This window comes from Capra hircus, chromosome 2 (genome assembly GCF_001704415.2).
Source record: "Capra hircus breed San Clemente chromosome 2, ASM170441v1, whole genome shotgun sequence".
NCBI lineage: Eukaryota > Metazoa > Chordata > Mammalia > Artiodactyla > Bovidae > Capra > Capra hircus.
Genome location: NC_030809.1, coordinates 105,890,518 through 105,913,272, shown reverse-complemented (window position 1 = coordinate 105,913,272; position 22,755 = coordinate 105,890,518). Strand labels below are relative to the sequence as shown.

Genomic DNA, 22,755 nt, shown 5'->3' with positions numbered 1-22,755 from the left:
TCACAGAATTTTGTTGTTTTCTGTCAAACCTCAATGTGTGGCTCAGCTGGTAAAGAATCTGCCTGCAGTGCGGGAGACCTGATATAGACTTTTTGATGATGGTCATTCTTGACCCAGTGTGAGGTGACACCTCACTGTAATTTTGATTTGCATTTCTCTGATAAGTGACATTGAGCATCTTTTCACCTGCTCTTTGGCCATCTGTATGTCTTCTTTGGAGAAATGTCTATTTAGATTTTCTCCCCATCTTTTGGTTGCATGAGCTGTTAATTTTGGAGATTAATTCCTTGTTGTCACATTGCTTGCAAATATTTTCTCTCATTCTATGGGTTATTATGGTTTCCTTTTGCTGTGCAGAACTTTTCAGTTTAATTAAGTCCCATTTGTTAATCTTTTTTTTCCCATGACTCTAGGAGGTAGACCCAAAAAGATACTGCTGCGGTTTATTTCAAAGAGTGTTCTGTGTTTTCCTCAGAGCATTGTATAGTGTCCAGTCTTGCATTGAGGTCTTTGATCTTGAGTTTATTTGAGTGTGTGGTGTTAGAGAATGTTCTAATTTCATTCTTTTACATGTTTCATGTAGTCTCACGTGCATGTGTCTTCCTTCACACCTCTCTCTTGACTTGCCCGCCAGAAGGCAGCGGGGAATGGCGGCTGTCAGTTCCCCACAGGAGCCGTCTGCTAGTGCTGATAGTGTTTGCAGGCAGCATCTCTAGGATTTTCTACTCTCAGATCTTGGTAGATGATTTAAAAAAAAAAAAACCAGTCTAGTAAATGGCTAAATATATAAGTGATGTAAAACACAAGACAACCATGTTCTAGAATTTGAAGTTTAAGACTGAACATTTTGAATTAATATAGCTCTTTCAGACATAAGGCAAAAATAAATGTTTATAAGTCACAACCAAACAGGTACCTTGTTGAGTGATAACTAATGTGACTGAAATTGTCGTAGTAAATCTGGAGTGATTCTGCTTTAAGCCTTTTATTGATAATGAGGAAACAGGTTTAGAGAGGTACAGGGCCATGGCCCCATCACGGAGATGCTTGGACTAGAATCTTAGCTGCTAATTTTGGACCTGTTCTTTTCACAATGCTTTGTCTCTCTCTACTTTTCAAGTGAGTTACAGCCTGTTTTTCCATAATTTTCCCAGTATAAGAGAAACTAGAGATGAGCAAACCTATAGCTTTACCTGCCTGTCGTGGTTGACATTTTTATTGTACTAACTTTGGTCAAGTGACATCTGCGCCCTAGACACTTTCCTAACTTTCTGCTCTAGACTGTTTCTGATTAGCCTTGCCCTCCTCTGTAGATAATGCTGGAGCTGGCCCGATTATACCTGCTACAAGATGACCCTGACGCCTGCCTGCGGCACTGCGCTCTGCTTCTCCAGAACGACCAGGACAATGAGGCCGCCACCATGGTTAGTCCAGGACACTTCAGTGCCAGTGGGGCGGTCGTGTCTTGTATTTATTCCATGTGGCAGTTTCAAATTTTACCTGATAAAACTAATAGTAGATGTGAGGCCTGGCTCTTGTTGGCTTTTGAGAAAAATAATATTTTTAAGATTATTAGTACATTTGTAGTTTTTCTGTATGACTAAAAGGATGCCTAGTCAGGAATGGTTCATGTGGTCAAGTTATAATTTCCCAAAGACTATTTACTTAAACATGCTGGAGTTTCTAACAGTTTCAGTCAGACTTCCTGAATTACAGAGAAAATTCTTCATATAACATTTTAACACACTGTGCTTTAAATAGTTTTGCTTGTCTTTCTCAATTTTATGAGGGTTGAGGTTTTTGTTAGCTTTTCAAACAGCTTCATAGATGACAGTTTGTGAGGTTCATTTAATAATTTGACAAATGAGTCACTATAACTGAAAAATACAAGAACTCTCCCTTTTAAAACACGTAATAAGAAAATCTCAGTAAGTCTTGCTAATTTTAAATTCCTTTGAGATATTATTTGGGGTTTTTAAAAGATTTTCTTGTTATTTTTACAAAGTCTAGTGAGCTGTCTTCTCTATGATAACACATAGAGTACAGTTTCCTTCAAATTTCTGTTTTAAAAATAACTGCTTAAAACATATTTTCTGCTAAAAATAGTTTTTGTGAACACAGAGATCTGTTTCACATCCTTGACAGATCTCAGTGCTAATCTGCTTAAGGTGTACTTGAATTTTAAATGGCTCCGTTTTATAAAACTTTGCCCTCATGTTTCTCCTATGTGTTTTCATAGCAGTCAACCTTGATAGGAATAATATGCTTCGTAAAATCGCATGGCTGTATTTTCAGAACCAACTTTTACCTTTATAGATGATGGCAGATCTCATGTTCAGAAAACAGGACTATGAACAAGCCGTGTTTCATTTACAACAGCTTTTAGAACGAAAACCAGGTAAATGTCTGCTGATTTTTATCTTCAAATGCAGTTAACGCCTTTTCTCTTTTTGGTGGTTACACTTCTTGGAAAAACCACAACTAGTGGTCAAATCCAACACTGCTTATTCCACACCTGCCCTTGAGCAGCTCAGATGATTATAAGGAAAATGACTGGTCATTAAAGTCACTGGTCTCATTTTAAGACCATCAACCGCAAATGTGCCCTCAGATGCTACCAGGCAATCCTACTGTATCTCTCTGATGAATTTGCTCACTCCATCTCTGTTTTACACTTCTTCCTCTCACTTCAAACCTCTGATAACCTTTCCCCTCTCCTCATCCTCAGCTAGGAGCCTTCCCTCCTGGCTCACTGAGAGGACATGAATACCTGGAAGAGAAAGTCTCCCTCTTCCTGTCCCCAAGGCAGCCTGCCCCAGCCCTTTCCCCCTTCAGGCCTGCCGCACCCCGCACCCCCACACCCCCGCCGCCCCCGCCCCGCAGCACGGCTCTCTGGGCATTGGGCTTGCCTTCTGGCGTCTGTGTACCATTTTCTTTGCAGTTGGCACGTAAATAGGCTGTGACATCTCCCCACCTTGAAGGCAGCAGTAAACACATACATACCAGCTCCCACCTCTCCATTTACTCTCCCCGTCCACTTCCTGCTCCATTTTTCTGTTTTCCTCTCAGGCATTTCTGTCTGTGCTGTCTTCAGTGTCTCCTGCACTCCAGGGAGGCTGTGTCAGCTGGGCGGCCAGTGACCACCATGTTTCCAGATCCAGCTCGAGTTCTCGTTCTCTGCTTCCCCAGGTCTGACAGTGTATTTAGCACAGTTTGTCCCTGCTCCTTCATCAAAGACTTTCTTCACTTCTGGGATGCTGGGCTTACCTGGTTTTTCTTCTCCAAGCTGACCATTCTATCTCACTCTCCTTTGTTAGATCGATCTTCTCTTTATGACTTTTAATTTTCAGAACGTTTTAGACATCTCATCTCAAACTTTTCCTTCGTCTTTAATACCTTCGCCACACTCCTGTGACTTCATCCGGACCCGGTGTCCTTCATGTCCGGTGTGCAGTCTCGACTCATCTGCACCACTGCTGGTTTGTACTCCCACTCAGGTGCCTGGGAGGCTCTTCAGCTTAACCTATCCAAAGTAGAACACCAGGTCTTTTCCTTCCCTCCAGACCTGCTCTCCAGGCCTCTTTCTCTTTCAGTAAAGGGCATTATCCATTATGCATTTGCTCTGGTCCCCAGCCTTCTAGTTACCTTTGTCTCATCTTTTCCACATACACCACATCCAGTGTGTGAGCGAGTCCCTGTTAGCTCTACTTTCAGAATAATCTAGAATCCCATCACGTTACCACCTCTGCTGCTGCCACCCTGGCTCAGCATCTCTCAGATAGTTTACTGCAGCATTCTTGTAATTCAGTTCTGTTTCTACTCCTTGGCTCCAAATAGTTTAGAAATGCTTTCAGCTCAAAGTAACAGAGGTACCCCCATCCCCCCACTAGACTCCTAGTGACCTAAATAATTAGGGCTTTTATTTTACTCTTATGTATCAATAAAAGAAAAGTAGATGTTCCAGCAATGATTCAGACATTCCCTAGTATCATCAGGAAGTCTGAGTCCTTTCTCTTCTGCTACTGCTAATTCTCTTCAGTCGTGTCCGACTCTGTGCGACCCCATAGACGGCAGCCCACCAGGCTCCCCCGTCCCTGGGATTCTCCAGGCAAGAAAACTGGAGTGGGTTGCCATTTCCTTCTCCAATGCATAAAAGTGAAAGTGAAGTTGCTCAGTCGTGTCCAACTCTCTGCGATCCCATGGACTACAGCCCACCAGGCTCCTATCATTCCCCAAACTCTCATTCTAACTTTTTCATCCAAGATGACCACCACACCTCCGGCATTGATGTTTCTGGATGGGGAACGTGGAGATGAGCCAAAGGGCTTACCTCCCCAGTGAATCATCTTTTTAAAAAAAAAGAAAAAGAAAACATTTTCTAGAAGCACCTCTGTGACTGCAAAAGAGTGGGAAATGTCATCCTGTAGCTGAACACAGTGTCACATAGAATAAAATCGGAACTCTGATAGTGAAGAAGAAAAGGATAGTAGACACGTGGTAAGCCACAGCCCCAGCAGGTTATGACCCTGAGACTTTTCGCTCGCTGTTCGCTCTTCACAGAATATGTTCTGCCTCCTCCCACTCAGGACTTTGCTGCCGTGCTGCCTCTTCCTGAGCATACCCTTCCCCAGCCATCCTACACCAGTGACACCTCATCATTCTCCATCCTCTTACCCTGTTCCTGGTTTTTAGTTTTGTGTTGCATTTGTAGAACAAAACCAAAAGTGTGATCAGTTATTTACAAGCATCAGGTGGCCAGGAACTGTGCCTTCATTGCTATGAAGATTTAGAACAGTATCTGGCTGAGTATAAACTTTGAATGAAATGAAACGAATGAATAAATGAAAGAAGAGGGGGAGGGGAAAAGGAATGGGGGGATATGGGGAAAGGGAGAAGGAAAAGGAAGGTGGGATCCGGGAATGTACGTTCCTTACGTGTAAAAGAACTTGCTAAAAGAATGTGTGAACTCAGAGAAATCTTGAGCTGTCGTTCAGTTCTTCCAACCCCTTGTCTCAGGATGCCGCCATGGAGGGTTAGAGCTCCTGACTATAGAAGCGGCTGTGCCTCAGGCAGGGCAACCCAGAGGACCAGATAAACTCTGCATGTTGTACTTACTAATGCTTTTAGTTACTAAACGTTTGGATTTATAGAACAATACTTTCTGCTTACAAATAAAACATTCCTTGTTAGGGCCAAGATTGAAAGGGAAAAATCTTGTCTTTAGGGTGATGTCAGCATTTTAATTTCTTTTCATTTTTATCATCTTTGAAAGTTTTCTCCCACCTTTGGACTTCCTCAGGCCATGTCGTTTCTCCCACTGTCTGCTCCAGCTTCTATTCAGATGGTATTTTAAAGAGTGTTCTTAATCACTCTAACTTCGTACCTCTTCTGCCCACTCTTAAGTCCTCCATATGGGCCACCCTTTCACCTCATTTGCCCAAACCTTACTCTCTTCAGGCCTAAGTTGTTCTCTTTTTATTCCTGCCATGGCTTTTGTCTTGGATTCTAGACTCCCTTTTGTTTTTCCTTATCTGAACTACTGTTTAAGGTAATATGCATAATACATTCATCCTGTCCCAAACTTTTCCCATATTACAACATTTCCCTCTGAGCCAGTTATCCAACCCGATTTAAAAAAAAAAAACCAACAGATCTCTTCCCTTGTGAATATTTTTGTAAGTCTTTGGTGGCAACATTGCCACTATATAAGATCTGAAGAAGCCCTCATCTGTCACAGGAATTTGGTATCACCCAGGTTACTTGGCACCAGCACTTTTTTCAAATAGATAATAGTGGTGCTCTGGACTGTCTACTTAAAAACAAACAAAAAGTGGATTATTATAAATTCAGTAGAAGGACCTGTTACTCCAGAAATACTAAACAATATACAGCCACCAGCATCGGATATATTTCCAGGTACATAGATGCTGCAAAGTAAATGTTTACTGGTTAAATGGATCAATGAATGACTGCGAAATACCAAGTTGTTTAAAATACAAAATTTTAAGTAAATTTTATTGTCTATGTGATATTTTATGCTTTTAGTCTTTTCATTCTATGCTTTATTCCTAATAGGACTTTATAAACTTATATACTAGTCAGTTTTTTCAGAATTATTCTAAAACCTGCACAATACTTCATGTGTGTTATAGATTATTCTGAGCAGAACATCTTATACTTTAACCTTGTGTTTGAGCTTCCTTCAGAAATGTACTAATTTGACTTAACCTAGCTAGTAGAAAATTCTCCTTACAGATCTAATTATTGCACTCTTAACAGATTACAAACCTTTTCTCTCTCAAAATCTCCAGATTATCCTGAGTTTTCCCCCCGCCTCACATTAATCGGTTAGCAAGTCCTATTAGTTCTCTTTGTTTAACAGTGAACTATCACATCCTATCTTCTCCTAGCCCCCTGCTCTAATTAAGGACTTTATTAACCTGGCACTAGTGGTTAAGAATCCACTTGCCAAGCAGGAGACAAGTTCAATCCGTGGATTGGGAAGATCCTTGGAGTAGGAAATGGCAACCCACTCCAGTATTCTTGCCTGGGAAATCCTATGGACAGAGGCACCTGGCAGGCTACAGTCCATGGGGTCTGAAAGAGTTGGACACGACTGAGCGACTTCACACGTACCTCTCACATGGGCTAATGCAGTTTCCCAGCTAATCTTCCAGTCTCTAGGCTCCTGCTCTTCCAGGCTATTACAGGACTATCATATTCATTCTAAAACTATTCCTCTGCTTTTAAAAAGTCTAAAAGTCTAAAATAGAGCATTATTTTGACAATAATATATGCCAGGGTTACCCTTCCATCTGTATTTCGTATCCCACTTCCTCTAATTCAGTATACAGCATTCTCCATTCTATTATCAGTCATGTCTTTGCACATGCTGTCTGCACTTTGAATAACAAATCTCCCTCATGTCCTTCAGGCTGCTGGAAGGTCTGTCCAATGTGAAACCTTTTCTTCCCCACCCAGACAATGTTAAGAAGTGCACTGAAATTCCATAGCACTTCATTCCTCATTACATCAGACTGTGTTTTTGTTTTTTTTAGTAAGTCCTCACTACTCATAAATAATCATGAACTAACTTTTCAGAATATAATATATTTCATCTTTTGACAGATTTCTTAAGTGTACAGATTTGTCCTCTGTCAAATTTCATGGTTAACCTCAAGACAAGTTAATGCAATCTAACCTATCAGTGGTAATTATAACTTCAACTAATAATAACTGCATTTCAGTAATATTTTAAGGTGATAATTATTCAAGAAACTGGCCTAAAGTTGACTTTAGATTATATCAGCAATATCATACATCAAACACATTAGCAAAGTCATGCAAAAAATTGGGGGCCAAAAATTTCAACCTAAATTTACTTCTTGTCTAATCCAATATAGCTTTTAGATTCTTTGGCTTTTTTTTTAGGGTAGTCCTAGTTTTTATTACAATATTTGGCATTTTATATATTACTATTGATGTTTGTAGTTTTAAGCTCTTTAATGCTTTTATTTTACTTGATTTCTGTGGCACTCTCAAGGTCAATATTATAATCTTATTTTAAGAAAGTGAGTGATCCCAGACTCAGAGAATTTGAGTAATTTGCTTGAGTTTGCATAGTCAAAGAAAGATAGAAAGTGAAGTGGCTCAGTCGTGTCCAACTCTTTGTGACCCCATAGACTGTAGCCTACCAGGCTCCTCCATCCATAGTATTTTCCAAGCAAGAGTATTGGAGTGGGTTATCATTTCCTTCTCCAGGGGATTTTCCTGACCCAGCAATCAAACCCGGGTCTCCTGCATTGTAGGCAGATGCTTTACCGTCTAAGCCACCAGGGAAGCTGAGTTTCATAGTCTACGGATACTACAAATATCCAAATCTTTCTGAAACTGTATTCTTATTATATCTTCTTTTTAATGATGCCAAAGGCAGAGGCAATAAAATTTTGAAACCAAACATTATGGTTTAAGAAAGGCAAGTGTGGGGGGGTGGTGGGTGTGGTCAGGATGGCAGAGTATTAGGACATGAAGTTTAGCTCCTCCCACAAATACATCAAAAATGTATCTACATGTGGAATGACTGTCATAGAATATCTACTGAATGCTGGCAGAAGACCTCAGACCTCTGAAAGGAAAGAAAATCTCCACATAACCTGGTAGAACAGAATAAAAAAGAAAAGCAAAAAAGTGAGAAAGGAATTAGGGATGGAGCCTGTCCTCCTAGGAGGGAACTGTGAAAGAGGAAAGGGTCCTGCACCCTGGGAAGTCCCCTCATGGGGAGACCAGCTGGAACAGAGGGGGAGCTTTGGAGCCTTGGCGCATGCAGCAACTGTTTTTGCCCCAGCTAGAGCAGAGAGAGACATGCACAGACAGTCAGTGCCACCACTCTGCACTCACCACGCTGAAACACATGTCTACCAGTGTGGGTGGGGGCTTGGTAGAGAAGCTCAGGCTTCAGAGATCAGATCCAGGGAGTAAAGTGGGGTGGGCTATGCAGAAACCTCAAGATGCTAGAATCTGCAGCTGCACCTGAGGATGTAGGCAGAAGAAGCCTGGTCTGCTTTAGAGACTGGGCATCACTATGTGGGTAGTGTGCAAGGGGAGGGATGGAACTCGCTATTACAGCCTTTTCTCCTTTGTGAGCTCTCAGATGTCAAGACGCAGCCTGCATGAGCTCCAGGAGCAGTTGTAAGCCACCACTGCCCCTAGGGCTTCAGAGATGGTTGTGAGCTACCACCACTGCCCTCCTCTGTGCTTCAGGACAGGTCTCCGGCCAATGACTTCATCCTTCTGAATTCCCTGTGCATTCACGAGCTGCCTCTGTTCCCACTGCATGTTCTAGGGGCGTGTATGAGCCGCCACCACTGCTGAGAACCCCCATGACTGGGTACCAGCAGCTGCATCTGGATAGTCTCTTCAAGGGGATAATGACTAGCCCACACTAAGGAAAGAGGCAACAAGCATCCATACAATAAACAGCCCTCACACTAAAAATATTAATCCCACATGAGCTACATAGGGACGCTCCCACATATAAATAGGCCTCCAAGACCACAGTATGTAACTGTTTCTCCTAAACTCAGAGTAGGAGAAATAGAAGTAAAATGAAGCAGAGGAACCACTCCTAGTTAAAAGACTAGAAGAACTCCCCTGAAAGAACAGGCAATGAAACAGACCTCTTCAGTGAATAGACACCAATCTCAAAAAGAAGATAATGAAAATACTGAAGGAGTTAAGAAAGGCTGTCAACAGAAATGCAGAGTACTTAGAAAGAAACTAGAAAATGTAAAAAGAAAAGAAAAAGAACCAAGGAAAATTAGAAAACTCATTTACCAAGAGAAAAACTGAGCTAAAGACAATGAATAACAAAATAAATAATGCAGAATGAATAAGTAACCTGGAAGATAGAATAATGAAAAACACCCAATCAGGACAGAAGGTCAATGAAAAAAATAAATAAATAAAATCAATATACGAGACCTTTGGATAATTTACCATGCCAATCTATGCATAATAGGGATTCCAGAAGGGGAAGAAAGAGAAAAAGAACTCAACACCACATATAAAGAAATTATGGCTAAAAACTTCCCAAAACCTAAAGAAAGAAACAGACACCCAGGTCCTACAAGAAGCACAGAGGTAGGTAATCATTCACACACTAATATGATATCAAAACCAGCAGTTGTGAGGAGAGTACAAATGCAGGATATTGAAAATGCACTTGAAATTAAAAGATCAGCAACTTAAAAGCAATCTTGTTTATATACAGACTGCTATATCAGAGCCTCATGGTAACTGCAAATTGAAAATCTCTAATAGACACAGAAAAAGAAATCCAAACACTGAAGTTAGTCATCAGATCACAAGAGAAAAAAGGGGAGGGAAGGAAAAACACCTACAAAAACAAACTCAAAGCAATTAACAAAATGGCACCAAGAACATACATATTGATAATTATCTTAAACGTGAATGTATTAAATGCTCCAACCAGAATGTGTAGACTGACTGAAAAATAAAATGTATTAAAGACCTAAATGTAAGACCACCTGATACTATAAAACTCTTAGAGAAAAACATAAATTTTTGACATAAATTGCAACAGTATCTTTTTGGATCCATCTCCCAGAGTCATGGAAATAAAAACAAATAAAAATGGGTAAACTATACGTAAACTCTAAAGCTTTTTGCACAGCAAAGGAAACCATAACAAAAAGATAACCCACAAAATTGGAGAAAATATTTGCAAATGATGAGACTGATGAGATTAATCTCCAAAGTCTATAAAGACCTCATGTAGCACAGTACCAAAAAAACAAATCACCCAATCAAAAAATAGGCAGAAGACCTAGATTGACATTCTACAAAGAAGACACACAGATGACCAAGAGACACAGGAAAAGATGCTCAATACTGCTAATTATCAGAGAAGTGCAAATCTAAATTACAGTAAGATATCACCTGACACCACTCAGAATGGCCATCATCAAAAAGTCTACAAACAGTAAACACTGGAGAGAATGTGGAGGAAAGGAAACCCTACTACCCTGCTGAAGGCAGCATGCATTGGTACAGCCACTATGGAGAACAGTATGGAGGGTTCTTCAAAGCTAAAAGTAGAGCTATCATATATACGAGCCAGTAATCCCACTCCTGGGCATATATCCAGACAAAGTCCTGGTTTGAAAGGATACACTGTAACACTGTCTACAATAGGGAAAACCTGGAAACAACCGAGATCTTCACTGATAGATGAATGGATAAACAAGATGTAGTACATATGTACAGTGGAATATGACTCAGCCATTAAAAAGAGTGAAATGATGCCATTTGCAGTAACATGGATGGACCTGGAGACTATCCTACTAAGTGAAGTAAGTCAGACAAAGACAAATATATATCACGTGCTGAATCTAAATATACAAATGAACTTATTTACGAAACAGGAACAGACTCACAGAAATCAAACTTATGGTTACCAAAGGGGAAAGGTCAAGGAGAAAGGATAAGTTGGGAGTTTAGGATTGATATATACACACTACTATACTTAGAATATAGAAGGAAACGGCAACCCACTCCAGTACTCTTGCCTAGAAAATCCCATGGACGGAGGAGCCTGGTGTCCATGGGGCCGCAAAGAGTTGGACACGACTGAGCGACTTCACTTTCACTATACTTAAAATAGATAACTGAGACAGACTGACAGTGTAGTACAGGGAACTCTGCTCAATATTATCTAATAGCCTAACCAGGAAAAGAATGTGAAAAAGAATGAATAAGTGCCTATGTATAACTGAGTCACTTCACTGTATACCTGACTATACTCCAGTATAAAATAAACATTTTTTTAAAAAGAATAGCTTTATTTTCATCTACAAAAAAGAATTTCTTAGACAAGCAGAAACTAAAACAGCATTACTAAATCCTAGAGGAAATATCAAGAGTTCTTCTCTGAATAGGAAAGAAGAAAGAATATATAGGAAAGAGAAAATCACAGTTAGAAAGCAAATCATCCTAGTAAGCCAGGACATGGCTTAAAAAAACATTAAAAAAAAATTTTCAGTGAAACTAAAGATAACCACAATGAACAGTAAAAAATGTAAAAGAGGACATCAAAATTATAAAATGTGTATGAGGAGAGTAAGAAAAAGTAGATTATTTTTTTCATATCTTCAAATGTGTTTGAGCCTATATGACTACCAGTCTAAGGCAAGTAGGTATAGGATGTGATTAACATACTTGAAAAACAGGATAACCACAAATCAAAAACATAACAGAAGATTCACAGAAACCAAGAAGAAGAGAACATAAGTATAATACAAGAGAAAATCATCAAACCACAAAAGAAAACAAACAGAAAAAGGGATAAAGCAGAAATATAAAATCAATGGGAAAGTAAGGTTAAAATGGCAGCAGTGAGTTATCCGTCAATAATTGCCTTAAATGTCAATGGACTAAGTGCTCCAATCGAAAGAGAGAGAGTAGCAAAGTGGATTAAGGAAGAAGAAGGAAAACCCAAGAGTCTACAATATGCTGCCTACAAGAGACCCACTTTAGGTCAAAGGACACACAAAGATTGAAAGTGAAGGGATGGAAAACATTTTTCCTGGAAATGAGAAGAAATTGGGGGTAGCATTGCTCATGTCAGACAAAATAGACTTTAAAAGGAGAAATTCACTGATTGAGTTATACACATATTTACTCTTTTTTCAAATTCTTTTCCCATTTAGGTTATTAGGGGATATTGAGCAGAGTTCCTAAAGAAAGTTAGAGGAGGACACTATATAATGACAAAAGAATCAATACAAGATTTTACACTTGTCTACATATATGCATAGGGGATTGGAATGCAAAGTAGAAATCAAGAGAGAACTGAACAACTGGCAAGTTTGGCCTTGGAGTATGAAATGGAGCAGGACGAAGGCTAACAGTTTTGTCAAGAGAACACACTGGTCATAGCAAATGCTGTTTTCCAACAAACCAAAAGATGCCTCTACACATGGACATCACCACATGGTCAATACTGAAATCAGATTGATTATATTCTTTGTAGCCAAAGATGGAGAAGTTCTATACAGTCAGCAAAAATAAGACCTGGAGTTGACTGTGGCTCAGATCATCAGCTCCTCATTGTGAAATTTAGGTTCAAATTGAAGACAGTAGGGAAAACCATCAGACCATGCAGGTATGACCTAAATCAAATTCTTTATGATTACACAGTGAAAGTTACAAATAGATTCAAGGGAGTAGATCTGGTAGACAGAATACCTGAAGAGCTGTGGACAGAGGTTCATAACACTGAGGAGGAGGCAGTGACCAAAACCATCCCAAAGAAAAAGAAATGCAACAGGGCAAAATAGTTGTCTAAGGAGGCTTTTCAAATCACTGAGGAGAGAAGAGAAGCAAAAGGCAAGGAAGAAAGAGAAAGATACATCCAACTGAATTCAGAGTTCCGGAGAATAGCAGGGAGAGATAAGGCCTTCTTAAGTAAACATTGCAAAGAAATAGTGGAAAACAATAGAACAGGAGAGACTAGAGATCTCTTCAAGAAAATTGGAAATATCAAGGGAATATTTCATGCAAAGATGAGAATGAAAAAGGACAGAAGCAGTAAGGACCTGACAGAAATAGAAGCGATTTAGAAGAGGTGGCAAGAATGCACAGAACTATACAAGGAAGGTCTTAATGGACCAAATAGCCATAATGGTGTGGTCACTCACACCTAGAGCCAGACATCCTAGAGTGTGAAGCCAAGTGGGCCTTAGGAGGCATTACTATGACCAAAGCTAGTGGAAGTGATGGAATTCCAGCTAAGCTATTTCAAATCCCCAAAGATGATGATGTTAAAGTGCTGCACTCAATAGATCAGCAAATTTGGATAATTCAGCAGTGGTCACAGGACTGGAAAATGTCAGTTTTCATTCCACTCCCAAAGAAGGGTAATGCCAAAGAATGTTCAAACTACCGTGCAGTTGCACTAATTTCACATGCTAGCAAGATTTTGCTCAAAATCCTTCAAGCTAGGCTTTAGCAGTATGTGAGCCGAGAATTTCCAGATGTACAAGTTGGATTTAGAAAAGGCAGAGGAACCAGAGATCAGAGCACCAACATTCACTGGATCATGGAGAAAGCAAGATTTGCAGAAAAACATCTGACTCATTTGACTATGCTAAAGCCTTTGACTGTGTGAGTCACAACAAACTGTGGAAAATTCTTAAAGAGAGGGGAATACCTCATCACCTTACCTGCCTCCTGAGAAACCTGTATGTGGGTTAAGAAGCAACAGAACTGGACATGTAACAGTGAACTGGTTCAAAATTGGTGGAAAGGAGTATGTCAAGGCTGTACATTGTCACTCTGCTTATTTAACTTCTATGCACACTACATATGTGAAATGGTGGGCTAGATGAATCACAAGTTGGAGTCAAGAATGCTGGGAGAATATCAACAACCTCAGATATGCACATGGTGACACCCTAATGGCAGAAAGTGAGGCGGAACTAAGGAGCTTCTTGATGACGGCGAAAGAGGAGAGTGAAACATGGCTTAAAACTCAGCATTCAAAAAACTAAGATCATGGCATCCAGTCCCATCACTTCATGACAAATAGAAGCAGAAAAGGTGGAAGCAGTGACAGATTTTCTTTTCTTGGACTCCAAAATCACTGCAGACAGGGACTGCAGCCATGAAATTAAAAGACACTTCCTCCTTGGAACGAAAGCCATGACAAGCCCAGACAGTGTATTAAAAGGAAAAGACATCACTTTGCTGACAAAGGGCCGTACAGTCAAAGCTATTGTTTTGCCAGTAGTCATGTACGAATGTGAGGGGTGGACCATAAAGAAGGCTGAGTGCCAAAGAATTGATCCTTTTGAACTATGGTGCTGGAGAAGACTCTTGAGAGTCCCTTGGACAGCAAGGAGATCAAACCAGTCAATCCGAGAGGAAGTCGACCCTGAATATTCATTGGAAGGACAGATCCTGAAGCTCCAATCCTTTGACCACTTGATGTGAAGAGCCCACTCATTGGAAAAGACCCTGATGCTGGGAAAGATTGAAGGCAAAAGGAGAAGGGGGTGGCAGAGGATGAGATGGTTAAATAGCATCACCAACTCAATGGACATGAGTTTGAGCAAACTGGGAGATCCTGGAGGACAGAAGAGCCTGGCATGCCGCAGTCCATGGGGTAGCAGAGAGTCACACACAACTTAGTGACTGAACAGCAGCAGCAGCAACATATATGCACTTAATATAGGAGCACCCAAATGTCTAAGACAATACTAACAGACATAAAAGGAGAAATCGACAGGAATACAACAGGAGACTTTTACACCTCACTTAAATCAATGGACAGATCTTCTAGACAGGAAATGAATAAGGCAACAGAGATCCCAAGTGATACAATAGTACAGTTAAGACTTAATTGATATGTTCAGGTCATTAAATCCCCCATTCCCCCCCCAAAAACACCAGAGTACACATTCTTTACATGCACCTGGAATGTTCTCTAGGATTGACCACATCAGTTCAGTTCAGTTCAGTCGCTCAGTCATGTCCGACTCTTTGCGACCCCATGAATCACAGCACGCCAGGCCTCCCTGTCCATCACCAACTCCCAGAGTTCACTCAGACTTGTGTCCATCAGGTCAGTGATGCCATCCAGCCATCTCATCCTCGGTTATCCCCCTCTCCTCCTGCCCCCAATCCCTCCCAGCATCAAAGTCTCTTCCAATGAGTCAACTCTTCGCATGAGGTGGCCAAAGTACTGGAGTTTCAGCTTTAGCATCATTCCTTCCAAAGAAATCCCAGGGTTGATCTCCTTCAGAGGGCACAAATGGGCCTCAGTGAATTTTGTAAGTATAGAAATAATCCTAAGCATCTTTTCTGACCACAGTGGCATGAAACTAGAAATCAACAACAGAAAAAGAAATGAGAAAAAAATTATTCCATGGAAACTAAAGAACATACTACTAAAAAAAATGAATGAATAAACAGTAAAACAAAGAGGAAATTACAAATACCTTGGGGCAAATGACAGTGAAAACACAGCCATACAAAAATCTATGAGATGCAGCAAAAGCAATTCTTCAGTCCAGTCGCTCAGTCGTGTCCCACTCTTTGCGGCCCCATGAATCGCAGCACGCCAGGCCTCACTGTCCATCACCAACTCCCGGAGTTCACCCAAACTCATATCCATCGAGTCGATGATGCCATCCAGCCATCTCATCCTCTGTCGTCCCCTTCTCCTGCTGTCCCCAATCCCTCCCAGCATCAGGGTCTTTTCCAATGAGTCAACTCTACACATGAGGTGGCCAAAGTATTAGAGTTTCAGCTTCAGCATCATTCCTTCCTAAGAACACCCAGGACTGATCTCCTTTAGGATGGACTGGTTAGATTTCCTTGCAGTCCCAGGGACTCTCAAGAGTCTTCTCCAACACCACAGTTCAGAAGCATCAGTTCTTTGGTGCTCAGCTTTGGGAAGTTTATAGCAATGCAGGCCTTCCTCACAGTAACAAGAAAAATCTTGAACAACCTAATTTGCCACTTAAAAGAATTAGAAAAAGAAGAACTAATAAAACCTAAAGTCAGCAGAAGGAAGGAAATAATAAAGATCAAATAGGAAATAAATAGAGATTTAAAGCAATAGAAAATATCAATAAAACCAAGAGCTAGTTCTTTAAAGAGGAAAGCTTCTGCACAGCAAAGGAAACCATAAACAAAATGAAAAGATTCAAAGAATGGGAGAAAATGTTTACAAACGATGCAGCCAACAAGGGCTTAGTTTGCAAACTATACAAACAGCTCATACAACTCAACAGCTAAAAAAAAAAAAAAAAAACCCACTTTAAAATGGGCAGAAGACCTAATCTGACATTTCTCCAAAGAAATATAAAGGGACAATAGGCACATGAAAAGATACTCAACATAGCTAATTAGAGAATTGCAAATCAAGCTGCAATGAAATACCACCATACACCGGTCAGAATAGCTATTATTAAAAACTCTACAAGTAACAAATGCCGGAGAAGATATGGAGAAAAGGGGACCCTCCTACATTGTTGTTGGTGGGAATGTAAGTAGGTACAGCCACTGTAGAAAACAATAATGGAAGTTCCTGAGAAAACTAAAAATAGAAATACCGTTTGATTCAGCAGTCCCACTCCTGTGTATCTATCCAGACACACTGTATAATCTAAACGTGCACCCTTCTGTTCACAGCAGCACTATTCATAATAGCCAAGACATGGAAACAACCTAAACATCCATCAACAGAGGAATGGATAAAGAAATAGTAGTACATATATACAGTGGAATATTACTCAGCCATGAAAACAGAATGAAATCATGCCGTTTGCAGCAACATGGATTAGGGATTATCACAATAGGTGAAGTAAGTCAGAAAGAGAAAGACGAATAGCATACGATACCACTTACATGTGAAATCTAAAATATGACAAATGAACCTATCTACAAACCAGACTCATGGACGTAGAGAAGAGCTGTGGTTGCCATGGGGAAGAGAGTTCAGGGGAGGATGTAGTGGGAGGTTGGGGTTAACAGATGTAAGCTATTACATTTGGAATGGATAAACAACAAGGGTCTACTGTATAGCACAAAACTGTATATTCAGTATCCTGTGATTAACCATAATGGAAAAGAATATTAATAAAAGTATATATTTGTATAACTGAATCACTTTCTGTACGAAGAAATTCACATACCAATCAACTATGTGTCAGTAAAACTTTTTAAAAGACAAATGGTTATATTGTAACCTGGATTGTTTTGACATCATATAAAAGAGTAGATACAAAGCCCACAGAGGGCTGTTTTTTTCATGATTTTTTTATATTTGTTAAAACATACATAACATAAAATTTGCCATTTTAGCCATTCTTCTGTGTGTGGTTCAGTGGCATTAAGTACTTTGACATTTTTGTGTAACCATCACCATGATCCATCTTGAGAACTTTTTCTTCATTTCAAACTGAAATTCTATACCCTAACTCCCCATTTCCCGCAGGCCCTGACAATCACCATCTGCTTTTTGCCTCTATGAATTTGATTCCTCTAGATACCTTTTATAAATGGAATCATACAGTACTTGTTCTTTTTTTTTTTGGCTTATTTCACTTTAATTCAGTGTTTTTAAGGGTTATCTATATTGTGTGTGGAACATCAGAATTTCCTTCCTTTTTAAGGTGAAATAATATGCCTTTACATATATATACCATGTCTTATTTATCCATGCATCCACTGATGGATATTTGGGTTGTTTCCACCTTTTGGCTGCTGTGAACACTGGTGTACAAATATTTCATTAGGTCGCTGCTTTCAGTTCTTGGGGGTATATACCCAGAAGTGGAAGCACTGGATTATATGACATGTTCTCTTTCCTTAGAAAACAGAATCAGGATAAATTGCTTTTAAAAGTTTTTATTTGTATGTGTGCGCTTTAATTCTAGGAATTCCGTAACTCCATTGGTATAATCCATGGAATTCTCTAGGCTAGAATACTGGAGTGAGTAGCTTTGCCCTTCTCCAGGGGATCTTCCCAACCCAGGGATCGAACCCAGGTCTCCCACATTGCGGGCAGATTCTTTACCAGCTGGGCCACAAGGGAAGCCCAAGAATACTGGATAAGGTAGCCTATCCCTTCTTTAGCGGAACTCCCCGACCCAGGAATCAAACCAGGGTCTCTTGCATTGCAGGTGGATTCTTTACCAACTGAGCTATCAGGGAAGCCCCATCAAAGTGATCAGAATAGCTTATATAAATAAGGAATTTTATAAATCCCCTACCATGCATCCTGTGCACTTATAAGATCCAATACCTAAAAAACATAACTATACAGAAATGAAGTGTGAGCATCAGTGTGATGGACAAGAATGCAGTGACTAAAATGTTTTTGAAGACCTTGTTATGACAATTGGGAAATGTTTACTATACAGTGTTGAGTCAAAATCAGAGTCCCGAACGTGACTCTAACTTTTATATATGTAAGCAACATATTTGTTTGCATTTAAATATTTATAAATTGATTTCCACTCATAAATATAGGAAATGTACCAAAATGTGATAATCTCTAGTTGGTGGGAATATGAAGGATTATTTTTCCCCTTTATACTTTTCTATAGTTTTCCAAATTTTCTGAATTGTCCATGCATTATTTTTATAATCTTAAAAAACAGGTATTAAAATGACTCTCAAAATTTAGTATTTTAGTAATTAGAAAGGACTGAATAGATTTAATTTCTGACAGAGCCTGCCAGAAAATTATACCCAAGACTAAATAACTAACTCTTTTTCCTTAGAAGAAGATAAAATAGGATTAAAATACTGGGATTAATATCTTAAGGTTGTAATATGGCAAGTGGGTATCTAGTGTTTCAGGTACATATACACATTAAGGCATGTCTGAAGTAAAATTCCTAATTGCCCACCCTAAACGTTATCTTCAAGATGTTCTCACCTGCTTCCTAGCTGCCTGCCTGTTAAGTCACTTCATTCATGTCCAACTCTATGCAACCCTATGGATTATAACCTAACCAGGCTCCACTGTCCATGGGATTCTCCAGGCAAGACTACTGAAGTGGGTTGCGATGCCCTTCTCCAGGGTATCTTCCTGACCCAGGGATGGAACCCACATCTGTACTTCTCCTGCATTGACAGGCAGATTCTTTACCACTAGCACCACCTCAGAAGTCAGAAAGCATATCTCAGAGACAGACTTGTCCTGTGCAATCAAATTGACCCTCCTGAATTGTACTTGTAAGAGTTTAGATTGTGCAGAGGCTGTTTCTTTCTAGAAGGTTTTGGTCCCAGGAATAATGACTGAAAAGTAAATCACAACAAATAAGCATTTTATAGATTTGCCTATAATGAACATTCTCTCACTGTGACCAGACCAATCCCACCTTTATTGTTTGAGAAATCATCCACTGTCCATACAAGTCTCTTTAGGGACTTATTACCCCTAAGGCAATTCTTTTGTTTATATTTAAATTGCACTTCATTTGAAGCAAACTATACTTTAATAAAGCAAGATTTCAACCATCAAAACAAAAGCTGTAAAATGTTGTCCATAACCAAAATGTTCTTTGTTTCTAGATAATTATATGACGTTATCTCGTTTAATTGATTTCTTAAGAAGATGTGGAAAACTTGAAGATGTTCCACGATTTTTCTTAATGGCTGAGAAACGTAACTCCAGAGCAAAACTGGAGCCAGGATTTCAGTACTGTAAAGGATTATATCTTTGGTAAATTTATTAGCAAATAAACTCTATATAATGGGTTTTCTCATTGAATTACATTTTCTGCATTTTAAAGTGATAGTTTTATTTGCTAAATAAAGTATAAATGATTTAAACTTTGTAGTGATTGAGATAAGTAATTCTTTTTTTTTTTTTTAACATATAACAAGGTATACTGGAGAACCAAATGATGCCCTTCGACATTTTAATAAAGCTCGGAAAGACAGTGACTGGGGCCAAAATGCCCTTTATAATATGATAGAAATCTGTTTGAATCCAGATAATGAAACTGTTGGAGGTGAAGTATTTGAAAATCTGGATGCAGATCCAGGGTGAGTAGTAGTTGACAAGATAACTTAAAAAAAACCGAAACAAAACACTTCTTAGGGGCAAATAAGCAAGGGTATTTTATAAAGGAGAACTAAATTCCAGGACAGCACTAATGAAAGTTTAGTGAATAAATCAGCTGGAATAACTCTTCTCTGAAACAAGTATGAAATGCTTATAGAAAGTTTCCTAAATCAGAATAGATGTTCTGTGAAAAATGGGATGAATTGTAGTCTGATTAATTAGGAAAAAACTGTCCACATAACAGTATCTTCCTAACATGATAGCTATCTCCCAAACCCTGTGCTCTATACTTTCTTAATGTACTGTCTTATTAATATTTAATCCCTATTACAACATTGTGAAAAAGCTCCAAGTTAACCTGTCTAGTGTGATGGAGTTAGAATACGGTGGAGGCAGGCTTTAGGTTGAATCCTACCTGGCCTCAGCGCACCTGCTGCTAGCCTTGTGCACCACTGGTCAGTGGTTATATTTCTGTCGGTGTGTGTTTGTTGCTTGTCCTTTCCTCAGAATCGGGGAAGGCAGGGAGGGGAGCATAATGATGTAAAGGGATTAGAAGAGACAGTTTCTGCCTCCAGGAACATGTGATTGACCTGGTAGGCAAGACAGTATCTGTAACCATTCAATCTCCCAATAAAACAAAAATGGGTTAAATTGATGTTAAGTATTGGAGGAATTCATAGAAATCATAGCAGTCAGGGGAAGCTGCATAGAGGAGTGGGAGAAAACAGGACCCAGTTGCTGAGATGTGTCAGTGACAACTTTGAAGGCTTGGATTACAGAGGCCCACTGAAGGATTTACAGGAAGGGAGAGGCATTTTTATTTTTGTTTGTTTGTTTTAGAAAGGTTAAAGTATCCTACTGTTGTTATGCAACTAAAGGCCGTCCGCATGGAAATCTTCAGCCATGGGCTGAACACACCAAACTCAGAATATAGAACTCAAAAGGGAAGTCACAGCTGGAGATAGATTTGGGGGACCAGTGCTGAGTGGGTAGTTAAGACCCCATGAATGACCTGTTTTCAAGTAGAATGCAGTAATGGAAGTCTAAGAATTAAATTTGGGGTGTACTGACACTCAAGAGGATTGAAGGAGGAAGAGAGGTAAGGAAAGGACAAAGACTTTGGTGGAAAGAGAAGGAAGCCTGTAATCCTAACAAAAAACAAAGAAGAGGAGCTTGGGAGAAGGTTACCAACAGTGTGAAATGTTTTAGAGAAGGTAAAAGCCTGAGAAAATCAGTGGCTTCAGGGGTTATTAGGCTTTGCGAATTTGATTTCCTTTTGTTAATTGATGTACTAATACATTATATTCAGGTGTGGGTCAATATATAAGAAAATTGCTATTGCCAAATTGTTATTGCACTTAAAATGTACGACCTTTTGACAAATACAGAATTTCTTTTCTTAAAAGTCTAATAGGCAACAGGGAGAGGAAAATTAAGTATACTTTATATGTCTGGCAACCTTAGATTCAAATCCTAGGTTTAATGTAGATATGTGACCTTTGGAAAATTATTAATACTTTCTCTGTTGGAGCCTTGGTTTTCTCATATATAAAATGAATTCAACATTGATTGAATGAAGTAATACAGTGCTTGGCACACAGTCAGAACTTTAACATAATTACTTTCTGCTCCCTCCTTTTTAAAAATTAATTTTTTTAAATTGAAGTACAGTTGATTTGCAATATTTTATAGTCTTTTTTTTTCATTTTCTGAGCAAATATGCTATTTGATAATTGGATGATTCTACTTATCCTGAATTCAGTTTTGTATTAGTGAAATGAATACACTTACCACAGTGGATAGTATCCAGTTTTTATTTTCAATTTAAAGTGAATAAATGTCTAATGATGTTTGATTGAATCTATGTTTGTTTGTTTTTTAAAACTAACTGTGCTTTAATTTATATTAGAAAAGAATAAGTGACATTCTTCAACAGGATTAGTTTTAAATTGGTGAGAAAAGTAGAAACCAGTGTACCCTCAAGCTCATTCTAATCTCAATGAATTTTGTTTCATGAGCAATAGATATTAACAAATTCATTTTTAATTGTATACAGTAATTCAACGGAGAAGCAAGAGTCTGTGCAGTTAGCAGTGAGAACAGCAGAAAAGCTCCTTAAAGAACTAAAACCTCAGACTGTTCAGGGTCAAGTACAGCTTCGCATAATGGAAAACTACTGCCTAATGGCCACCAAACAGAAATCTAACGTGGAGCAGGCATTGAATACCTTCACCGAAATAGCAGCATCTGAGGTTAGTGGATTTTCTTTTTCAACTTCACGTGTTACCTTTCCTTGCTGTGCTTAGTCACACAGTTGAGTCCAACTCTTTGCAACCCCATGAACTGTAGCCTGCCAGGCTCCTCCGTCCGTGGGAATTCTCCAGTCAAGAACACTGCAGTGGGTTGCCATGCCCTCCTCCAGGGAAATCTTCCGAACCCAGGGATCAAACCCAGGTCTTCCACACTGCAGGCAGATTCTTTACCATTTACTCCACCAGTACCTTTCCTTGGTGGTGTAGAAATACGTGTTTTTAATTAGTTGTTTATTTTCTGAAGATTGACTTCATTATTTACAATTATTAAAAATTAGGTATACAGTTTGGTATGATTTTCCATCAGGCACCTTTGTTTTCAGAGGAGGCATTGTTACA

General features: G+C 39.3%; 1 protein-coding gene across 3 annotated transcripts in view; it reads left to right on the top strand.

Annotated features, from left to right (window-relative positions):
* TTC21B (tetratricopeptide repeat domain 21B) overlaps positions 1-22,755 on the top strand; it is a 94,692-nt gene that overhangs the window by 47,967 nt on the left and 23,970 nt on the right. For all 3 annotated transcript variants that reach the window (XM_018064040.1, XM_018064033.1, XM_018064044.1), the window contains 5 exons: positions 1,314-1,424; positions 2,317-2,398; positions 19,609-19,759; positions 19,924-20,085; positions 22,161-22,356. In XM_018064040.1, coding sequence (XP_017919529.1) covers positions 1,314-1,424; positions 2,317-2,398; positions 19,609-19,759; positions 19,924-20,085; positions 22,161-22,356 — 702 coding nt within the window. The remainder of the gene's footprint in view (positions 1-1,313; positions 1,425-2,316; positions 2,399-19,608; positions 19,760-19,923; positions 20,086-22,160; positions 22,357-22,755) is intronic.